This window comes from Triturus cristatus, chromosome 2_1 (genome assembly GCF_964204655.1).
Source record: "Triturus cristatus chromosome 2_1, aTriCri1.1, whole genome shotgun sequence".
NCBI lineage: Eukaryota > Metazoa > Chordata > Amphibia > Caudata > Salamandridae > Triturus > Triturus cristatus.
Window position 1 is genome coordinate 1,144,576,154 of NC_140581.1, and position 23,584 is coordinate 1,144,599,737.

Sequence of the window (23,584 nt, forward strand, 5' to 3'; positions counted from 1 at the left end):
TTTATTTAGTTATCAATTTTCAAAAACAGTCGCAGACTTTCTGAGTATTCTAAGAGGACTTAACAGAGAACCTCTACTTTAACCCCTTCAGTGCCACGCCCTTTCCCCGCCCTGTGCCGGCCGTTGCATTAGCGGGCGGGGTTCATGACGAGATAGTCTCGTCATGGGCACAGCGCAACCGCGGCCCATGACGAGACCATCTCGTCATGGGCACTGAAGAGGTTAAACTATTGCACATTGGATTTTCCCTCTTTATAAGACTGCAGATTCTTCCTGAGAGACTAAAAATGTTAACTAGGAGACTATAGCATTAAATGTAATCATCATCCTCGGCTCCAAAGCCCAGTCTATGCTGTGCCCTTCAAGGCCTTCCCCTATCTCTTTTAATTTTGAATGGCTTGTTCAAATTATCCAAAAGTACATAGATGATATTCAGATTCAACTAAAGCTGTTGCGCTGCATTGCATAAAATGGAAAGAGCAATATCTACTAAGATATGGTGGTGCTTTCCTCTCTCCATGCTCAGGTGCACTGTAGAGTACCATGTCCCAATACACAACCCAGCACCACAGTGAAAGGGTGTGTGCATTCTGTAAGGAATAGTTTTTGTATTGGAAGCGGGCCCTTAATTCTTTGTATGTGTGCTGTACAATTCAACACACATGCAAAGTAGGAAAAACAAAGTAAAATGAAAACATTTTTCCTCGTTAAGCCGGCCTCAAGGAGGCGTACGATTTGGCACAAATCCCAGTCTATGAATTACATAACAAACATATGGAGACGGTAGTGGAACCAAATGTCGCACCTCGTAAATTGAGCTGTTTAGTGGGTATGTAGTATAGATACACAGAGTATACAGAAATTAGTTTAGTATTGGTGCCACTCAGGGTAATAACACACCCTACCACCTAAGATGGGACTACACAAAGTAAAAAATCCTTGTGTCAAAATATTTATTAGAGATATACCCTTGCACTCCTCGATTACATATGATATCTTTTTGCAACATCAATTGGTCTTCAAAGAGATCTTTTTATTTTTTTTTACAGGTGCAGAACAAAAAAAAAGAAAGAATTATGTTTTGATTATTCATTTTCTTGACAAACATTTAAAAACATAGTACATTTTTTTCCATATTATTAAGACGATTCAGATTTTCCAGTTCAATTTGGGGCAAACAGGGTTTAGTGATGAAAACAACAGCCGACACGTGTTTCGTCACAGAAGTGACTTTTTCAAGGCTGTATAACAATAAAATTACATATAGTTAAACCATCTTGTAACAGCAGTTTTTGATACCCTTAAATTGGGTTGACAGAATAGTTAGTTTAATGCCCAACCTAAAAGTGAGTATCAATAGAGAGGATTTGCCATATGAAAGCCCAAAGAAGCAATGATTCGATGAAAAGTAGATCCACGGTGATTGAACTGTATCAAAAGTCAATAGAAAAAAGTGACATGCAAAGAATGTATTGTTGGATTAGCCATTCAAATTGTCTATAGGCAGTGAAAATTATTAATAGGTATGAGAAAGGAAAACGGAATGTTGCACCAACTGTGGTAAATTGCATATATTAAAGTTATGGTCTACCTTCAAATAAGTATCTCTCCGCGTAAAGAATAGTAACATGCGAAGCGTGTAGTGTGGCCAAGGAAGAATATCGCCACAAGTATTTCTTTTATAACAGTCTTGGGTACAATTTGTAGAGAGTAACACAGAGTTAAGTCAGATTACTTAAATACTAATGTAGAAGGTCTAATTTATATTTGTAACCTTCCAAAATTAATGGACTTGCATTTAACCTATGCGTTCATAAATATCTCCAAATTCCAAATTTCACCAAATTAGTAATCACAAATTAGTTAGTACTGCAGTCTGCGATGCGATCATAATATCTCAAAATATCGAATTTCACCAAATTAGAGATCCCAAAGTAGTAAATAACGCAAGCTAAGAAAATTAAGGCATTCCAACTCCACTAAGCAAAGCATATGAGAAACAGAAAAAACAACGTTTAAGCAGATGCGAGTTGGTAGGGATTTAATTAAAAATCGTTCTAAAAACGACCAGAGTCTCATTTTACTTGTGTTTCAGTATTTTTAAAATTGTAATACTGGAATCTACATAGTGGTGGATGGCATATTCTAATATAATATATTTGAAAGTCAGTCATACAAAGTATGCACATGATACTATATGGTTGTTTATGAGGCCATACAAGTACTTGGAGAGAGAGGAAAACATCCTCCTAGTGTGCAAAAGTTAAGTGGGAAGTATAATATAGTGTGTACACACTAGCCTAGTTGGGTAATGTGAACTGCAAATCATGAATTAAATTTGGACTTTGGAGACATTTATGATCACATAGGTTAAATGTAATTCCATTACTTTTGAATGTTTCCAAATATAAATTAGACCGTCTACATTAGGTTTTAAGTAATCTGACTTAACTCTGTGTTACTCTCTACAAATAGTAGCCAAGACTGGTACCAAGAAATACTCGGGACGATAGTCTTCTTCGGCCATACTACACGTTTCGCATGTTACTATTCTTTACGTGGAGAGATACTTTTTTGAAGGTAGACCATAACTTTAATATATGCAATTGACCACAGTTGGTGCAACATTCTGTTTTCCTTTCTCATGCCAATTATTACTGCCTATGGACAATTCGAAGGGCTAATCCAACAATACATTCTTTGCATGTTACTTTTTTCTATGTACTTTTGATACAGTTCAATCACACTGGATCTACTTTTCATTGAATCATTTCTTCTTTGGGCTTTCATATGACAAATCCTTTCTATTGATCTTCACTTTTAGGTTGGGCATTAAACTAACTATTTTGTCAACCCAATTTAAGTGTATCAAAAACTGTTGTTACAAGATGTCTGAAACATATGTCATTTTATTGCTATACAGCCTTCAAAAAGTCACTTCTGTGACAAAACACGTCAGCTGTTGTTTTCATCACTGAACACTGTTTGCCCCAAATTGGACTGGAAAATCTGATTCCTCTTAATAACATGGAAACTAATGTACTATGTTTTTAATTGTTTGTCAAGAAAATGAATACATAAACATAATTCTTTCTTTTTGTTGTTTGTAGATAGGGATTTCTGTTAAAAAACCCATGGGAGGTTGAATGGGAAAGCCCTTGTACTACCAATGGAAAACCCCCTTAAGGCATAATAACGCAAAGCAGTGCATAGCACACTTTGCATTTCTTTTGAAAACTGTCCAACAGAAGCCCTGACTTGCACTGAATAGTAAAAACTCAGAACAGCACTTTGTGTCAGGTTCACCGGTGCAAAGCGTTAGTAAAGATGGGTCCAGAAAAAAATGTAACACATTGCCTGAAAAACCTTTACCTATGGATGAATGATACAGAAACAGAAATCTTGATAACCAACAATACTCTAACTGGTTGTCGCCTCTGCGTGTGGCCAAGGGACCTAGAAGGACCCGAACTTCCATCAGTTAGAATTCTTGGGAATGACTGATCTCTCCTCTACACGCCAGATAGCAGCAGTTATCAAAAACATAGCTCATCAACTTATGATGCTGAGACAGATCCTTCCTCTCCTTCGGGTAAGCCATCAGAGTGAAGTTACCACAGCCCTGTTCTATCACTGTTCAACAAAGACAACATCCTCAAGGTAGAGAGGTGGCCAAACCAAGTGTCAGGAAAAGGTCTGATCACATTGGCCCCTCTCTCAAAGACCTTACTATACTATATATGTTAATATATGTGATAGTCAAGGTCACATGTTGGGATTATGGAACTGGTTATTGTATTTGGAATATTTTAAATCGTAAATTGTTCATTTGCATATGTATACTACTGTTTATAGCTGCACACTCTTACTTATTCAAAGCAGTTCATCATACTAACTGTAATGAAGTATTTTGTACAACGCCTTGCATACTGCTATCAGCGTTGCTTGGCAGGGATGTCAGGAACCCTCCGCTTAAGGAGCTGCAGCGGGTGGAGTTCTTGATGGCCCACTTCTTTCTTCAACTCGGCAGACAAGGGCTCATCATTAATTTGAGAAGGTGGGTGAATGAGTGGAGGGATGGAAGGGTGGATGTGTGAGTGAAATGGTGAATAGAAGGGTGAGTGAAAGGGTGGATAGGTGGATGGATAGATGGATGGATGAAGGAGTGACAGGATGAATGTGTAAGGATAATTGAGTGAAAGGGAAAGTGGATGGATGAATGAAAGGGTGGTGGGTGCATGGGTGAGTGAAACGGTGTGTTGATGGATGATAAGAAGAAGGATGTATGAGTGAAAGGATGGTTGGAGGAGTGATAGGCTGAATGGATGGACAGACTGATAGGGTGGATGAGTGAAATAGTATGTGGGTAGATGAGTGACAACATTGATATATTAGTTAAAAGATAGAAGTAAGGATGGATGTTTTGTGTAGTTCCTAGATAACCTATACAGGATCTGAGCGTTTGGATAACCTAAACTGTGGGATTGGTGGCAGACTGATTCCGTGCACCCCCACCGGATATGTTAGCCTGTCTGTATCAGCTAGCTCACAGTGCTACTAGAGTCTCCTCTTATCGGGGAGAGAATAGTTCTTGGCAACCTCAGAACATGACAACCCTGATCCCTCAGAATCGTGGAAAAAATATACTACCTTTCGCTCAGTCACTCATGCTCACTTAGTCCGTCTCAGAGATACACAGAATACCCATACTGGGCGTTTTGTAAATAAGAATTTATTGAACAGTTGTTATTCTAGTGTTGAATAGATGAGCTGCAACAACCATTAGACATTAGCAGAGATATATGATTAGTAGTACTACGAAAGTAAAGGGATGGCACAGTTCTACCATTTGGCAATAATCACGAATACATACAAGTATATAAAACACATGATAAAATGTGCGTACTCCTACAATGCCTCCCTAACTAGATGTACCTAAATGTACCTAGCATCTGTGTAGGTGTTATGCCAAGAATCCCTCTGGGATCTAGTCATCCCCATTACCTGAGAATCAGAGAATATGGGACCCTATCCTGGTCTCGGGTTGGACACCCCGCGAGGGATGTTAGACAACTGCGACTGGATTGTCTGCATGGAGGATCCTCAGCTTCTCTGGTCAGTGTGTCAGCCGGGAAGTCTCTGTCTCCTCTCCCTTTCTAAGCAAGATGTGATGTATATATACCCATAGGTCTACCATGGGGTCCTACCTTGCTGTGTTACTGTGTCGGCCTAAAGGATGACATCGGACCTGGACTTTATGCAGAGATTTTATACAGGAGATGTTAGTCCTGCTGTTAGTCCTGCTGTACTTCCAAGAAGACTCATGCATAATGTATGAAATTCGAACTAGGGAAAAACCTGTGTTCTGAATGCAGTGTTGTATCTAGGTAAAAGGTCAGTCCCTATGAACTGTTATGTATGCAATGTAGGGAAGAATATAGGTGAAAGGTTGCAATGATACCTGCGCCTATATAGGGTACCTATATAGAATATAACAGATGGGTGAATGGATGAACAGATCTGTGAAAGGGTGGATGTATAAGTGAAAGGGTAAACAGATGGGTGAGTGGAAGGATGAGTGAAAGAATGTATGGATAGAAGAGTGAAAATAAGGTTGGATGGATGTATGGATGAAAGGGTGGATGGACAGATGAGTGAAAAGGGTGAATGGATGGATGGATGGACGAGTGAAAGGATGGATGAGTGAAAGGATGAATGATTGGATGGATGAGTTTGGAGATGGATGATTAGGTTGGATATGGATCGGCGGATCGATGAACAGACAGACGGAATGGTGGATGAAAGAATGAATGGATGACAGAATGTAAAAGTGAAGTGGATATCAGAGGGTAGATGAAAGGACGAAAGGATAGATGCTTGGTTGGAAGAGACGAGTGAGCTCCTCTTGGAAGGGTCACAATGACCTGCTTGCGTTTAGCATGGTGAGCAAAAAAACTATGGATTTAGCCCCAGATCTCTGTACTGGGGTGAATGTATGACAGTGTTCTGCATTCTGTCCACCAATTGTTCTTTTTGCATTTGTCACCCCGAGTGGGACGGGTATGCCCAGACGTGGGTCCCGTGCTCTCCATGCCACTGGAGTCAAGCTATCCTGGCTTATGAGGGCTGAAAGCCAGAAACCGGTCCTAGGATGCTTGTTTCCAGTCCAGGGAGGACCTGGCCTGGCAGTTCGGGCTGGACTGTTCTCATTGGGGCACAGGGTCAAGGCTGATTTGCATATGGCTAGGTCCAAACTGGAATGGCATGGTGAGCAAAAAAACGATGGATTTAGGCCCAGGTCTCTGTACTGGTGTGAATGTATGACATTGTTCTGCATTCTGTCCATCAATTGTTCGTTTTGCGTTTGTGCCATCACAGCTTTGGTTCAAAGTAAGGGATATTTTAATTTTCTTGCTACTCCCTTGTTGCTAGGTCTCCCGTGATTCCAAGTTGGAGACAAATGAAACAATCCTTACAAACGCATTCCACTTTCTTTGACTGATACCAGTGTGTTTTCTATTTCTCTTGCATTATACTTCCTGGGTTATGGATCCATGTTCACATTTTATTTGTTTTTGTTACCTAATTCCTGCCGCCCATAAAATAATACAATTCAATTATTGTTTTTTTTAATCTGAATTCTCATTTCGCTGCCAAACTGGGACTATTTAGCTGAACACAAATTGGACCTTTGTGAATGACTATTTTCTGAAGTATATCATTTAATATTTTTTTTAAATAAGGCCATTCTATTGCATACAAATGTAAATGACGCACTAGTATAATAAAAGGTTGTCAAACAACTTTGGACTCGGAAAATGGTTAATATTAGCACACTTTTGCTAATAATACCATTTCACAAGCGGCGCCTAATAATTGTGATTGTGGAAGCTAGATAGTTCCCTACTAGCATTCATAAGTGAATGTGTGTGGCATCCACGAAATGCTTTTTGCCGGTTGTCTGTTGCTTTGCAATGTACAAATATTCTCTTTCGAGGTTCTAAGCCTGTGGTGTCGATCATTCCAGAGCTGCAGCGATGTGCTCCAGGAGAGGTTTGCGGTGGAGATGAAGTGCAGCGTGGCTCTGCGCCTGGCAGCGCTGCACATACAGGAGCGGATCTTTAGCTGCGCGCAGCCTCAGAAAATATCCATGAAGTACATCGAGTAAGTGCGCGCGCTTCTCCGTGTGTAACCTCAAGAGCACTTCCATTTGAATTGAAAGTTGAAGTATTTATCATGTGTCCGTTTTATGATATTAAAACCAAAAGACACTACCTACGCCATAGCCGTGAATTCACCAAAAGGCCAGTGGTAGCAGAAGTAACATCACACACCCTTTGATATTAATGGCAAAACAGGAAGTAACATCATATGACCTTTGAGCCAGCATTTTCCAAGGAAGTGATGTCATATGACCTTAAACCTGATGACACTACTTTAAGTGACATCGTTGCCGTTCGATAATTGCACGATTAAAATAAAAAAGCAACAAGTTCCAAGGGTGGGTTGCACAAGGGGTCAATTCAGAGATATCTTTGGGGGCTAAAGAGGGTGTGATATGTCACTTCCATTACACCTGGAATTTTGGAGAATTAGGGGCATATTAACAACAGCCGGCGATAATTATCGCTAAGCGCACTTAGCGCTAGGATAATTATCGCCGGCCAGCGTTGATTTTTATCGCTGAGATAGCGTGCTATTAGCAACGCTTATCTCAATAGCGATAAAAATCCTCACGCTAAGTGGCTAACGTGAGATTATCGCTGGAGACCCAGCGATAATCTCATGTTAGCTTGTTGATAGGGACAGACAAATTTAGCCATGATATCCTCCTTCCATAGGATATCATGGCTAAGTCAGAAAAATACCAGACGTAAAAAAGCAGCGTTAACCGCGGTTAGCGCTGCTTTTTTTGTCCCTAACAGGGTTAGCGATATTCTTGATAATAGGAGAAATGTCGCTTAGCGACATTTCTCCTATTATTTTACTCTGGAACGCCCCCTTTGCATCCCATTAGAGATGCAAGGGGAAGCGTAGAGTAAAAGGGTGCTAACATGCAAATTTGCGTGTTAGCACCCTGTTGTTGATAGGGTGCTAGTTTTATCTCTGCTTTTTTGGCTTTTAAAGCCAAAAAAGCAGAGATAACGCCCTTGTTGATATGCTCCCTAGTAGCTATAACCCTCATAACGCATTGAATTTCATGCTGATCGCAGAGTGCAGACTTTTCCCTGGATAAGTCACGGATAGATATATGAACAGGTTCAGCCATGGCCTCTGGCTGACGTCTCCTCTATACTGAGACCCTGCACATTGTTCTTATTTTGCTGCTTTACTGCATGCCAACTGAATGAGTTAAAGAGAAGGATAAAAAGAAAAGGAACATGCAACTGTTTAGGTACAGAACATTTTCTTATTGCTGATCAGTGGATCATTAATTAATTCTGTGTTGGAAGTTTTGAATTCTGGAAAGAGTGGTCCAGAAATGTGAACAATGTATGTGTTATTGATTCCAACTAGCACTTTCGGTCTTTGTACTATTGACAACTCTGTCACTGAGATGTGAAATGGATTAACTCTTTCATACTATCTTCAAGAATAGGTACTTAGTGCTAAGCGTGTGCTTTGTCTGCACCTTTCGAAAAACTTTTTTGAGAAGGTGTTTTCTTACATATTCTCTAATCGTGAAAAGTAAACTATCAGGCAAGTTATATTTGTTAGGCAAATTGTTAGAAAAGAGACAATCTAATTGTAAAGAATCAAGTTGCAACTTGCAACAGACTATTGGCCCGATGCACAGAAGTAAACTGAGACGAAAGTCTAACTTTACGACTTTCGGTATTCACAAAGGCCCTTTACGAGTAGTAAAGTTAGACTTTTGATCTAAGTTCATACCAAAAGTCTAACTTTAGTAGTAGTAAAGTTAGACTTTTGGTCTAACCTTAGACCAAAAGTCTAACTTTACCACTCGTAAAGGCCCTTTGTGAATACCGAAAGTCGAAAAAAGTTAGACTTTCGTCTCAGTTTACTTCTGTGAATCGGGCCCTATGGTTGGTCTAGGCCAGTTAAAAACAAAATTTGAAATGATCTTGGGCCTCATGTAGGTAGCCTAATACCGGTCGGTAACGGCCGATTTTCGGTAATTATACCGCTACCGACCGGTATTTAGGATTTTGAGATGTAGGGGGATCATTTCTGCATTCGGTAATTTACCGAATCGGTAAAATTACCGAATCGGTAATTTTACTGATTCGGTAAATACCGAATACAGAAATGAGATGTAGGGGGAGTGTGTGGGTGTTGTCTGGAGTCGGTATTTACCACCAACTAATAGTTGGTGGTAAATGAAGAATGGATGTGTAAATGCATTTTAAAGCGCTTAGAAGTGTGCAATGTGGCAGACATACATGCCCTTAGGGCAAGTATGTGTGCCACATGTGCACACATGCAGGAATCAGGGGTGCAACAGGGTGTCAATGTGACACCCTGCCACCCTTGATTGTGCTCCCCCCATTACCGAATCGGTAATTACCGATTCGGTAATGGTAACTGGCTCCCCATTGATTCCTATGGGCCTCCTGGCCCATAGGAATCAATGGGAAGCCAGTTACCATTACCGAATCGGTAATTACCGATTCTTAAATACAGACCCATTCCGATTCGGTAATTATTACCGACGGATTACCTACATAGCATTTACCACTTCATAAATACCGAATCGGTATGATTCGGTATTTATGAAGTGGTAAATGTTAGCCTACCTACATGAGGCCCCTTGTGTTTAGTAAATGTCTTTCCCTCACCGGGGTCTTTTCAGAAGCTGTGAGACTGTGGCAGGAACTTGTTGTGCTCCTAAGCATAGGTGTGCAAAATTATGTACTATCTACAGCGAATGCGCAAACACTGGTCTCCTAAATTAGTAGATGAATAGCAGACAGTACTGCTCAGAAACATGGAGTAATAGGTCCAGTCAGGCCCGTGATGCCATGGCCTCCACCCTCTGCACAGCCAACTGCTCCACCCTATTCATCTGTCTTAACACAAACATTCCAGGTAAAGAGGTAGGATTCTCCCCTATGCTCAGGGTGTGGGTGACTATCAGCCAGCTTGACAATTTGTCAGTGAAGTTTGGTGCCGGAAAGCAAAGAATCCATGCTACAATATGACTTTCGTTAGGGGTTCAATTGACAAAGGAATGCTGTTGTCTATGATGATGGAAGCCAAGTTACAAAGGTAATGTTGATGAAAGTAGGTGTACAGGGACGGTGCAACACTACAGAAAGTGTGGGGATTTTTTGTAGGGTGGTGGCAATGAGTGGGGCATTTGGCTTCCAGGTACCACTGTCCACAACGGGGTGTGAAAAAGTCACACCACAAGATATGGGTTAAGCCAGAATAAAGAGGGGCTTATTAGTTTATGAGATACATTTTGAGGAATACAGTGATGGGTGCACTGGCATTTCGAATACCCAGTGTCATGGTGGCTAGGACAATTTTTTATGTGGCTCAGACTGGAGGCATGAGACTGATTTGGGGAGACACCGAGGTACCGAAGACTAACCCATGCCAAGGTAGGCATGGAATGAAAGCATAGCATTACTCGAGTCCTTCCAGTGCTATTAGAGGTGAAGTTGGAGAAGAGGAATTGACCAAAGAAGAAGTGTTCCTACGATTCTTTCTTGTGGTATTAATGGTGTGAGAGGAAGTGCTGGTCAATGCAAGGAGAATTTATTGTGGACAAACCAGGATGCAATGGCAGAATAATCAGCTAATTGATTGGCCCTTGACAGCTGAGAGCAAGTGAGCAATCGAGTTATGGCTTTTTGAACTGTCACACATAGGGGGAGGTGTATCATAGCCTTGGGTTTCATCAGAGTCCATGGGTAACAGTCGCATTAATGATTTGGTGTAAAGCAGGTTGTCTTAAAAAGAGTTGAAGATGTTATGTCCAGATGATGGGAGGACAAGTAGGAAAGTTACCAGGCATGAGAATGGAGGGAGGTGCTGGATAACCAGATGATGGGATTATTGGAAACCTGCAACTGAATGAAAAGCCTTACACCCAAGATGTTGGCCCCCCTGCGCTGGTGTCAGATAAAGGCAGAGACAGCTATTTTACACTAGGCATGGGATAGGAAAATGAAGGAACTGGCTCAATGGTAGTTGGAACGCACGTAAATGTGTACCCTAGAGGCCACAAAGAGAATGGAAATTCCTACATCTTGGTATAAGATTTAGTCCAGCCAATAGGCCTAGAGTTAGCGAACAGTGAATTAAAGATTTGTGCGTTGTGCAAGCCATGTATCAATACTGAGAACTTTTATGAATGTGGATTTTGTTGAGTGGGTTTTGGAGGTGCTCAGTAAACAATGGCACCCTATAGGGTTACTAAAGGGGTAAATGGGAATTTTTAGACATTTTTGGATTAAGGAGTATGAATGGATTGGAATTTAAAGCCATTTTCCAGTCCATCTGTGTTGATTGAGATGGACATCAGCCATTGCACAGGAATACAATTAAACTGGTCTTTGATCATAGGGACTGTAGTGTGGGTTTACAAAGTGGGACTTCTGTGAATGGGGATAGTAAGAATGTCTCAGGAGAGGTTTTTCTGGTGGTAGAAAAAAGACAAAAAAAGATGATGGACGGAATGTTGAACATTGTCAAACATTCACCCCAGTCACAGATCTGGGTTTAATCCATCGTTATTTTGCTCACCACGCCACCCCAGTTCAGACATAGCCATATGCAAATCAGTCTTGACCCTGTGTCTCATTGAAACAGTCCAGGCCGAACTGCCAGGCCATGTCTTCCCTGGACAGGAATCAAGCATCCTAGGACCGGTTTCGGGCTTTCAGCCCTCATCAGCCAGGATAGCTTGACTCCAGTGGCGTAGTGAGCACAGGACCCACGTCTGGGCATACCCTTCCCACTTAGGGTGAAAATACAACATAAAAAGATGATGGACGGAATGTTGAACATTGTCAAACATTCACCCCCAGTCACAGGTCTGGGTTTAATCCATCGTTATTTTGCTCACCACGCCAACCCAGTTCAGACATAGCCATATGCAAAGCAGTCAGGCACAGGGTCAAGACTGATTTGCATATGGCTGGGTCCAGCTTGGAATGGCATGGCACTTTATTGTAGTTTGGCACAGAGCAGTCAGGCTAAACTAAAGAGGCAATGTGTAAAGTATTTGTTCAACACACACACACACAGTAACACAATGAATACACAACAAAAAGACTCCACAAAGGTCTAGAAAAGTAGAGAATATGAGTAAAACAATACCAAAACGACAAAAATCCAATCAGTAGAAGTTGAGATATGCATTTTTAAAAATTAAATGCAAAAACAGTGCTTAGAAGTCACTAGCAGTCAAAAGGTTACTTGAGGTAACGAGGGACCAGGGTAAATCCAAAGTTCTGGACAACTGCTATGAAGGGTAGGCCAGCTAATAGACTCATGAAAGGATTCCTTGCAAGCTAGTCCTTTCTGCAAGGCTATCTGTTTGGGCGGGGGGGGGGGTAAATCAGTGCTACCGATTGAAGTGTGTTTCAGCCCCTCCTATTCCTCCCTGCCCAGGAATACACATTAGAATGCAGATGAAAGCAAATGAGTGCTCAGAATGCAGATGAGCCTCACCTCCCTGTGTTTGTGGCTGTCTAGAGGGAATGCACAAAGTTTCGCTGTCAACCACACCAGATGTGTATTGGAGACAGGTTGTAAAGCACAAAGAGCAGTAAGTGCAGAGAAATGTCCACTTTTTAAAAGTGGAATTTCTAACACAGTAATGATAAATTGAACTGCACCAGTAAGTAGGATTTATCTTACCATTCCAAAGATATGAAACATGAAAAAGCTACTCCTCTCTGATCAGGAATTAACTGCTTAAAAGTGTATTAAGGAGTTCCCAATGCTGGCCTATGAGAGGGGTAGGCCTCACAGTAGTGAAAAACAAAATAGGCTGCTTGTCACTTCTAGGACATGTAAAACTTAAAAGCACATGTACTACCTTTTACTTACATGGCACTCTGCCCTTAAGGTTACTTAGGGCCTACCTTAGGGGTGACTTATATGTAATCAAAGAGGAGTTTAAGGCCTGGCAAGTAGTTTTAAATTCCAAGTCGAAGTGGCAGTAAATTGCGCACACAGGCAATACAGTGGCTAGTCTGAGACAGATTTGAAAGGCTAATACTGTGGGTGGCACAATCAGTGATGCAACCCACTAGTAGCATTTGAAGTATGGATCCTGGGTATCTGGTATACCACTTTACAAGGGACTTACGAGTACAACAAATATGCCAATCAGGTATACACCAATGTCATCAGGTTTAGGAGAGAAGCACATGGACTTTAGCACTGATTAGCAGTGGTAAAGTGCTCAGAGTCCTAAGGCCAACAAAAAGAATCAGCAAGAACTAGAGGCAAAAGGCAAAGATTCTGGGGAAAGACCACCCTAAGGATGACAGGTCTAACAGAGCCTCTTTCTTTCTCTTCATCCTTAGACTCTATCTATCCTTTGACCGATCTGTACAATGTATTTGCGAAATGCCAGAAATCTATGTCCTCCTCCCCTTTTCAAGTTTTGCTGTTTCTATCTAGAAGGGAGGTTGTGCTTGGAGAAACCAAGTGTGACACTTCTAAGGAATTCCCTCTTACATGCATACTTTTATGATGAAGAGAAAGGTATGATTCTCACTTATACCTTGTGTTCCTCAACAAGTAGTAGGAAACTTCCTGGTCCAACCATTAATTGTTGTTGTGAGTCTGGCACATCTTCGCCAGAGCTTGAGAGACCAGCCTAGGCTCACAGCCATGATACCGCATTTGAGGATGTTTGGTCACCTTCTGGGCAAAGCCCCATGACTAATGAACTACAGGTACTTGTATTGAAAATAGATGAGATGTCTGGTGGCTAAGTTACTGATCTTACAATCTGAAGATCTTGATTCTAAACTTGACTCTGACTTTTAATCAAACATTGTGTGATTCTGGGCAAATCATTTCATACTTTTGGCCTGAAATTTTAAATATTTGTAATGTAGTAGAGCAAGAATTGTGTCAATATATACGGGATGTACATGATTGGTAATTTACTGGCATTGTTGCCTCATTCATGACCAAATACCGCCATCACTTATCTGTGTAAGCATTACCCTGACTATGATCAAGTGTGCCATTTTGTTACTTTGGACGTTATTTCTGGTAGAAAGACTTTGTTTATATAAAAGATATGTTAAGCAAAGGGCTTAGTGAAGTAAACTATTTCTGCAAGGGGTGCTATTGTAATGGTTGTTGAGCTTGAGGTTAGGATGTGCGGAGTGATGGCCAAGGATTAATAGGCAGGAAGGGAGTGCATAGGTTTATTGTAAGCAAGTAAAGGCACACTGGAGACTGCTGGGGTGCATTTGCGGAGTTACACGTAGGCATCGGCAGAAAAATGAAGGGTGTAGGGCTGTTGCCACTGTCAACAAGGGTAGTGCGGCCGCTCGGCAAAGCTGGATGATTTGGTTGGCTGCTGACAATGAAATATACTAGGATGTTGGTGAGTAGCTGATTTTGGTGACATGGTTTGGCCTGGTGTGATGAGTGGCAGGGTGGTTTGGCATGGGAGTGGTAAATGGCAGAGTAGGTAGCTGGATCAGGGGTGGAGAAAAGGCGTTTTTGGCAAGATAGCTGAGTGACATTTTGGGTTGGTGAAAGAAGATGAGTAGGTTGAAGTGATAGAAACTACACCTCAGGGGAGGGTTTTCGTGTGGCAGAAAAAAGTCTCGGAGAAAATGAAGAGGGTTTGATTAAGGATGATAAAGGGGGGGATTTGGGGAGATTGGTAGCTCGGCTTCCAAAATATGGAATTATTGCATGGGCTAATAAACACATGAATTAATGGATAGATGAATGAATGGGTAAATGGATAGAGAAGTGAATGAATGAGCGATGAGACTTTTAAAGCACAGCGCTGCAAACTAAATGAAATTCCGACAATTCCTTCTTGAAGAAGCCGCACACTGCCACTAAATAAGGTCAGTTTCTAAATGGTATTAAGGCAATGCTGATACATCTCTGCTGATTACTACAGACAATAAAAACGTGTGAACTTTAAATTACTCTCATGGGAGATCAACTGAGAGACAGTCGTGCTTTGCCTGACCACTTTGTTATTACTGTCCCAGTCCAGAAGCATGCAATATCTTTATCACAGAATCACCTAAGGCCAGTTGTTTTGTACAGGGCCGGCTTTAGCGCCTGGTACGACCATCATTTCTGGCGCTCCAACACCCCATGACCGTCTCTCTGGATTCTCTCACTACCACTGGGCAAAAGTGCCCCTCATCTCTCCAATCATAAATTCTTGCTAAACACAGCCCCCCTCCCCTGAGGTCAGAGCCCCCTCCACAGTTCAGGGCCCATGCGGCAGCACCGGTCAAACTGCCCTAAAGCCGGCCCTGTGTTTTGAAATACCTGCACGCAATGTTTATATGAGCAGACGCACAAAGAGTGGTAATTCAGTAATGATCTCTTTCTTCTTCAGGAAGGATTGGGGGATTGAAAACTTTATATCTCCAACTTTGCTCCGAAATATGCGCGGCAAAGATATAAAGAAGGCCATTAACTTCCACATGAAGAGGAACCAGGCTTTATTGGATCCCAGGCAGAAGGTGACCCACCTGTCATGTTAATCTCTGTGGTTGTACAGCTATGAGAGTTTATAAAAATAATGCATCTCCATTGGCTGTTCAAGTTGTTAGTAATAAAAACAAGTAGACTACCGTCCATGATTGATTATGTAATGTTGAATTACTTTGTACTAATGATCAAGATTTTTCTTGATGTTCTTCCAAGGTCTGCTTTCCCTCAGATGGTGTTTAACTATTTTAGTCTTGTTGTGACAGATTAACCTATAACTCAAGGCTGGTTTTCCTTTTCTCCTAAGTAAGCCTGTCTTCCAGTCCTGTTTATACGTGGCTATGCCGCTACGCCCCCCCCCCCCCAAATTTGCTTGCCTGCCTCCCAGAACACCACCATCTGCAGAAGCTAACAGGAGAAGAGAAGAGAAGAAGACTGTGACGAGGAAGACCACGACAAGGAGTAATGAAGATTACGAGTAAGTAATTAAGAAATTGCCTCTACTTCCATCTTCCTTATCAAAGGCAGTACAACATGAGGATGTAACAATGCCACCAGAGAACACACCAAAAACACTGAGTCCCAGATGTAGTGCCAACATTCTATTTAATAGAAGCATGCTAAAAAGAACTAGCGTTCAAGATTTAAACAGCAAAATTAAGACACCAAGACATCCAGCTAGCAATGTAGTACGAAAGTAAGGGAATACCCAAGTGCCAGCCCTACAGATTTGGAAAGGAACGCCACCAACCTCAGCCCTGAATGCAATTATACCCCTAGTAAATCGACCTTGAATCCCCAGGGATCCTCCATTGCAACATAGGCAAGTGAAATAGTCAGCTGTACCTAGAGACGAATAATACCAGTTGGGGTTTCTTTTCCATGCTTGGAGCTCCAAAAGACACAAAGACTCAAATGAGTGAAAACCCTTTCCCTGCTCCACATAGATTGAGAGGGCCCTATTAACTTCCAGGGAGTGAAGAACCCCCCCCCCCCCCCCCCCGTCTATCCCTGGCTGAAAGACAGGCAGAAACATTTCCTGCGACACATGGAAATAGGAGGGCATCCTAAGAATAAAACTCAGACCAGATCATAAGAAAGCACCTTGTCTGGATATAACCCAAAGGGGCTGTGATTATCAAGGAGCTAAGCTCACCTAATCTGCTGGCCGTTTCGATAGCAACACGGAAGGCAACATTTGTTAAGAGCCACAAGAGCTGTTTAGAAGACAGTCGGTTGATGGGAGAACCCTATACCCCTTGTAAAACTGTTGGAAAATGTCACAGAGGAAGGGCAGAGTGCTTCACATTTTTCTTATTTCAAAACCGCCACGCAGGGCCTGACTGGCTTTTTATTCCAGCAGGCATCTCCCCGATGGGCTGGAGCTATTTTGAAAGCCCACAGATCCTGCTGGTGCCTCTTATGCTTTCCCCAGCTAGAGATTATTTGCAACAGGCACAAGGGGCTTCAAGGGGGAGAAGGAAAGAGGCATAGAGGGAGAGAGGGATGGAGAGAGAGGAGAGAGAGAGAGAGAGAGAGAGAGAGAGAGAGAGAGAGGGAAGGGAAGAGACAAATGGATGAATGTAAAGAGAGTGATAGTGGTAGGGGAGGAAGGGAGCAGGACTGTTTTGAGCATTTTTGCTTAGGCCCCTTTTGGCTCCCCAGTCCATCCCTGTCCCCAAGAAGCCATGCTCTCAAGGGAACTACCTCTGACCAGGGATCCGAGTATTTCAGATTTCCTCATATATGGCCCACTGAACACCTGAGGTGGAGAATAACACACTTACAAGAATCCGTCCCAAAGAAGGTCCAGTGAGCAAGAGACAACAGGTTGTGGCATTCAATCAAACACCATGCTTGAAAATTAACTCAATGGTTCAAACAGTTTACAACAGTAGAGGAGTGATGAGATTCCTGAATAAACAAGGCCACCATCCTAGAGCTCCTCTGCAATTGAAGGCCTGTCCATTTAACCTTCTAGCCATGAGGTGAAGACCGGTGAGGGCCTGAGGGGAAAGTAGAAGAAAAGTGGAGCAGGGATGAATAGGGGGGATTATGAACTGGAGGGATCATTTCCAGAAGAAGTAAGGAAGGAACCAAGGGTGATGTGGCCAAAACGAGCAAACAAGATCTTTGTTGCAGCTGCCTCCTGAATCTTCCATTGAATCCTCAGGAGGAGAGAAATGGCAATAAATGCATATAGGTGCTTAGTGGGCGACTCACATAAAGGGCATACTCCATGCCTTCTAGCCCCAAACAAAGCAAGACTGGGGAAGAAGGATAATAATCACTCCTGTGGGCTAACGTTGGTAGCGAAAAAATCTAAAACAAACCAGAGTTGGAGAAGAGGTAATGAAGAATATTCCCTGACACTTGTAAACAACTTCGAGGCATAATACAAAAACTTAAGACAGAGGGAGCAGCAGGACCAAATGGGCTGCCCAATGCGCTTTTTAAGAACGACCCAGATTTCTGGTCGGAGAATCTAATGCCTCTCTTTAACCAGATATATGCTCAGTCCGAAGTTCCAGATTCATGGAAAGGGAATATAATCCACCCAATATTTAAACAGGGAGATCATCGCGAGCCTTCGAATTATAGGTTGATATCCTTAATTGATGTAGAGGCAAAACTTTATGCTTCGTGCCTCCTGGTACAGCTGCGAGACTGGATGGACGATAAGAACATAATTCCTAAGTTCCAAACAGGCTTTAGGCAAGGGATGGGCACAATAACAAACCTGGCAATCCTGTCACTGTTAACAGAAAATGCTTTAAAAAAGAGAACAAGGCTGTATGCATGTTTTGTCGACATAAAATCGGCTTTTGATCGAGTGAGTAGAGAGCGTCTTTGGTTAAAATTAAAGGCATGGGGTCTGCCGAGCCAACTACTAAAAGCAATAATTGCCTTCTACAGTGACACCTGGGCAAGAGTGAAATTAGGCGACGGATGCAGAACAACTCCGAGCATTGACACGCACCAAGGTTTGAAACAAGGTTGCGTGCTAGCACCAAGCCTATTTAACCTGTTTCTCTCGGATATTAGCAAAAACATGGAAGCAGCCAACTGTCACCGGCCGAAAATGGCTAATAATCTGATCACCGTGTTACAATACGCGGACGACATAGTTCTACTAAGTTAAACTCCGATGTGTCTACAAAGATCGATAAATAACCTAGTATCTTACTTGGACCAGGAAAACTTGGAACTAAACAAAGCAAAAACAAAAGTCGTTCGCCTAGTGGACCCTAAAAAAAACAAATTCAAATGGTCGGTGGTCGGTGAAAGGGGCAACGGTTGAAGAGCAAGGGTCATATAAATATCTTGGAATACTAATAGGGCGGGGCATAACACATAAAGAGCATATACTGGCTATAAAAGCCAAAGCACAATCACAACTTTTTGCATATAGACTGCTAAAAACAAAATTGGTCTGCCCGAATTACAACCACCTTTTAAAAGTGATGGCAGCACAAATTTTGCCCACCTTGTCATACGGGTTAGTCACCTGGTGTGGCAAGGAGGCTGTCCTATTAAATAATCTCCAGACAAAGATTTATAAGGCCGTTTTCAACCTGCCAAATTCTGCCTCTCCGTCGCAAGTTCGGCTTGAGTTTGGTCTTCAAAATCAGAAATTTCGGAGCATGAGCGGCTTCGTAAAATTATGCCAAAAATTCCGTTCAGCAGAACCAAATAATATGGATAGCCTATGCTGGGAAGAAATTAAGTACATGTTTGGCCGACCTGGGAGTACAAACAGCATGGGAAACTAGGGCTGACAAAGCAAGTATTAGTAAAGCGGTCAACGACGCAGCAAAAAGAGAATCCTTTTTGGAAGACAAAAATATAATTGCCAAATGTCGACACGGGTGGACAGTCATCTCTTCTTATAAACTACTAAAACCGCAAGCATATTTATTCTCTCATTTCAGCCGGCACGTAAAAAAGAGCTACACAGACTTTCGGATGGGCCAACATGACTCAAAAGATCTACAGCCGTCCTGGAAACATCACATACAACCTGCGCAGTGTCGACTGTGTGGTCACACCAAGGAATCCTTAATCCACCTATTATGTGTGTGTCCAGCAGTTATGTTCCTGAGGAAACGGTATTTAAAACCAATTTTTAACGAACTGAATATCCGCACGTGCAGGCAAGCCGTGATACGCTGGTTGGATGGCTCCTCCACAATTTTGGCATGCCGGGGAGTAAAATACCTGGTAGAGGTAAGAAAATTATTACGACAAGCCGATCAGGAGGAAGCAGAGAAGAATGACCATCCAGTTTTTAGCCTCAAGGCGCCGTGTGTGAATACGGATAGAACGTAAAAAAAAAAAAAAAGTTTTAGCAAGTAGGTGCACAGAAGCTGGACTAGATTTAAAATGTTACCACTGTAATTATCTGTCTTGAATCATAAGGGAATGGATCACTTGTAACTGGAAATAGGGGTCTTTTGGGTCGTTGTCTGAACCACTAATACCAAAATAGGTATTATGAGAACCCTCAATCACGTATTTGTGATGGTATTGGTGGTGTATCTTGGTTCTCCGCCTTTTGAATACGTGTAAGCATTATCATCGGGTCTCTTGTGTTATGCTTCCTCCACCTGGAGGCAACCGCTACTTCGCAGTAGTGATCAGAAATATTGGTGCAAAAAAGTGCAAAATAACGTGAAACATTGGTTTAAAAAATGTCTTGCCAGTACTTCCTTCAAAAGCAAACTTTATTCCGTCAGGTGTATTGGTAGACTTCTAAAAACAAGGGTGGTGCAGTGGGTCAAATTATGTAACCCCAGCACTTTAGGTGTCCAAATCAAAAAAATGTGGTCGACATGTTTCTGCCCTTCTGGCGCCCCTGGAGGGGGTCGTTGGGCATTCCTCAGGACCTAGTGAATGTGTGAACCGGTATTCTCCAGTTCAGAGATATTGAATATATCAGTGTCTTAAGGTTATTCTTTTCCTTTTTGGGCGCGTCCGTATTGCGGCTGCTGCCTTGCCACCGTAAGCGCGTTTTGCCTCCTTTGTGGGCTCCGCACAACTTGTGCTGACGCTGGCTTGCAGGGCTCGTAAAAAAAAACAAAAAAAAAAAACACTGTAATTATAACAAGTATGTGATGGTCAAACATACATTTTAAAACCATACAACCAATGAGATATTACAAACGTTGATTTTAATGCTTGGCTTTTAAATTGCGATTGTAATGACATTAATTTTATTACCTTTTTTGTACAGTTGTAAAGATTTTAATTAATCATACAATAAATTTTGAACTTGAACTTGAACTGATAATTTCCTTTGAAGCAAACAGGCCCTGCCTGGAAAGGCCTAACTGTTCAGTTGGAAAGATTCCTGGACAGATGGAATGACACAGGTGAGGCAAAGATACTGCTGTCATGATTTGCAACCTGATTCTTGACCACTGGGGATTCAATAGGAAAAGGGAGAACAAAGCTTCCTCCTCCTAAGAGCAGATTGACTGAGTCGCCTGAGCCTGAAACAACCTTCATGTACTGCTTCCAGCTGATAAAAGCTTTGGCCACATGATTTATCTTTCCTGACTAGGACTGTCTTGCACCGAGGGAGGAGAGAAAACCCTTGAATAACTTGAAGGAATCCATAAAGCTCCCTCCAATTCAAAGAATGATTTTCCTTGAGTGGGCACATCATCACTGCAACTATTGATCATTTAAGGTTGCTTCCCACGTCCAATGGCTCATATCTGCGTTAAGCACAATAGGAGTTGGGAGGTTAATAGCAATTACTCCTAGAAATGTTCTGGGAACAGCCACTAGGGAATGGCACAAGATACCACAGAGGTCACGCGGTTTAAGGCCTCAGTTTGTGCAGCTCTGGACTCCGGTATCTGAAAAGGTTAATTTTCAGAGGTCTTGTACGAAAACGAGCATATAGGACCACTGCAGTATTGATTGCAAGTAACCCAGAAATCGTAATCACTCTCTTGTTGAGGTTGAAGGAAGGAACAACAGATGTCTCAAATAGGACTGGATACACAAATATCTATTCTCTGAAAGAAGGACTGAGCCCAAGACAGTCCGAAACTGGGCTTCGATGAACTGACGTTCATGAGCTGGGATGAGATGTGATGTTTTCTAGTTCAGCAGTAACCCTAGCTCTGTCAAACAACTGCACATCATCTGGATACTGGACTCTACCTTTGAAAAGGAATGAGAAAGTATTAGCCGCAGAGCAAGGCAAGGCAGCACCTGATTCTCCTCCAAGTGCAAGAAAGCCATCACTGGAGCCAAAAACCTGGTGAAGACTTCTGTTCTGGAGCTGAGTACAGGCTGAAGGGCAATACTCTGGAATAAATGTGGAGACCTCCTACTGCAAACTGAAGGAAAGATGGTTGGGAAGGATAAGTAGAGACAGAGAAATATGGATCCAAGGAGCCACAAAATATGAACAACCTTTCAGATCTAGTCTCTGTTTTGTTTGGAAGCCAGAAAGTGGATAGAATAGAACCTCTTACCTCTTTGATCTCATGGGGCAGGAACAATGGTTCATCAGTTTAGCAGAGCATAGAGCTTTACTTCAGCAGATATTGATGTCCTCCATGAATCTGGGAAAGAGGGATGATACTGAAAGTGCTTCCTCTTGATAAAGATGGAGTGCAATAAAATACCAATTTCTGGGTGCCTCCTGCACTCTAAAATGATCACGGGTCCCGGGGAAGAGTGAGCCCCCCCCACCCCCGAGCTGGGTTGAGGTGAGACTACCTGTGAGCCCAGTAGAGGTTGCATTAGCAGAATGGACACAGATACCAAAAGCATCTTTTCTGTTGGATGGGTGTAGGAGGGAGACCCATAATATTTTCCTGGCAGCCTGGCTCTTTCGTAGCGAACTTGTAATCCTCTGGGATGGGTCGATCGTGCAGAGGCAAGGGGCCTCCTACCCCCGTATTGGGAAACACAGGGGACGTGCGTAACCCACTCACACCAACCTGTTCATTTGGCCCAACATAACATAGAGTCTTTTGTTCTCTTGTTTTTGTGTAATTATTGTTTACTGATCTGTTTGGGACAAAGGATTTTGGAGATAGATGGTGGGGAAACACAGTTGTGTCCACTCGGACAAATCGCTCTACTGATCATTAGACCAAATTGCGCCAGTCAACTAATCACACACATACACCCATGATCGAACTTGCCTTCCTCAACATACAGGGCCTTAATTCGCCGAATAATGAAGGGGTAGTCTGGTGAGCACTTCAAGACTCTAACCCAGACATTATCTGTCTACAGGAAACTCATCCCCTCCACAAGGACCAGGGGAGGATGAAGCACACTGCGTATGCAACAAGCTATCACTTATTATTATTATTATTATTATTAATTAGCGTTTGTTGAGCACATGGCTACCCTAAGGCATCCTGTACCTAGTGGCGGAAGAGGTTAAAGTAGGTGGCTAGCAATTACTCTTCTAGAGTAGCCACGTTTTACGACACTTCCGGAAGGTAAGGTGGGAAGTTTCTAGTTGCGGATTGAGAGGGAGGGTATTCCACAATCTGGCTATGTTGTATGAAAAGGTTCGACCTCCGCTACGGATCCTATTAATTTTAGGGATGCTGGGTAAATTTAAATTCGCCGAACAGAAAGGGTGGCCATATACTTTAGGCATAATCTCCAGTCTCCATTACGTGCACGTATGCAGGCAAGGAGGGCAGACATCTTATTCTGGTGGGGACGTTTCATGACATGTATTTCACAGTAGCCACAGTCAATGCCCTGAATATAGCTCAAGGTGCTTTCTTGGTTGACTTCTAAATCATATTGGCTAGAGTCCTAAATATGGTTTGGAACACACATACCTTCAGGGACAGGATAAACTGCACCCAGGCAGATGCCTTTTCTAATAGCTGAGAAACACCATTGGAGACTTGGCCCTATGAGATGCCGGGTGGGAGCTCAATCCAGTTAATAGGGTCTACACTTT

General features: G+C 42.3%; 1 protein-coding gene across 1 annotated transcript in view; it reads left to right on the top strand.

The window, feature by feature from the left end:
* FRMPD1 (FERM and PDZ domain containing 1) overlaps positions 1-23,584 on the top strand; it is a 923,611-nt gene that overhangs the window by 698,197 nt on the left and 201,830 nt on the right. The window contains exons 10-11 of the mRNA XM_085636581.1: positions 7,028-7,164; positions 15,536-15,662. Of these exons, the coding sequence (XP_085492707.1) occupies positions 7,028-7,164; positions 15,536-15,662 (264 nt within the window). The remainder of the gene's footprint in view (positions 1-7,027; positions 7,165-15,535; positions 15,663-23,584) is intronic.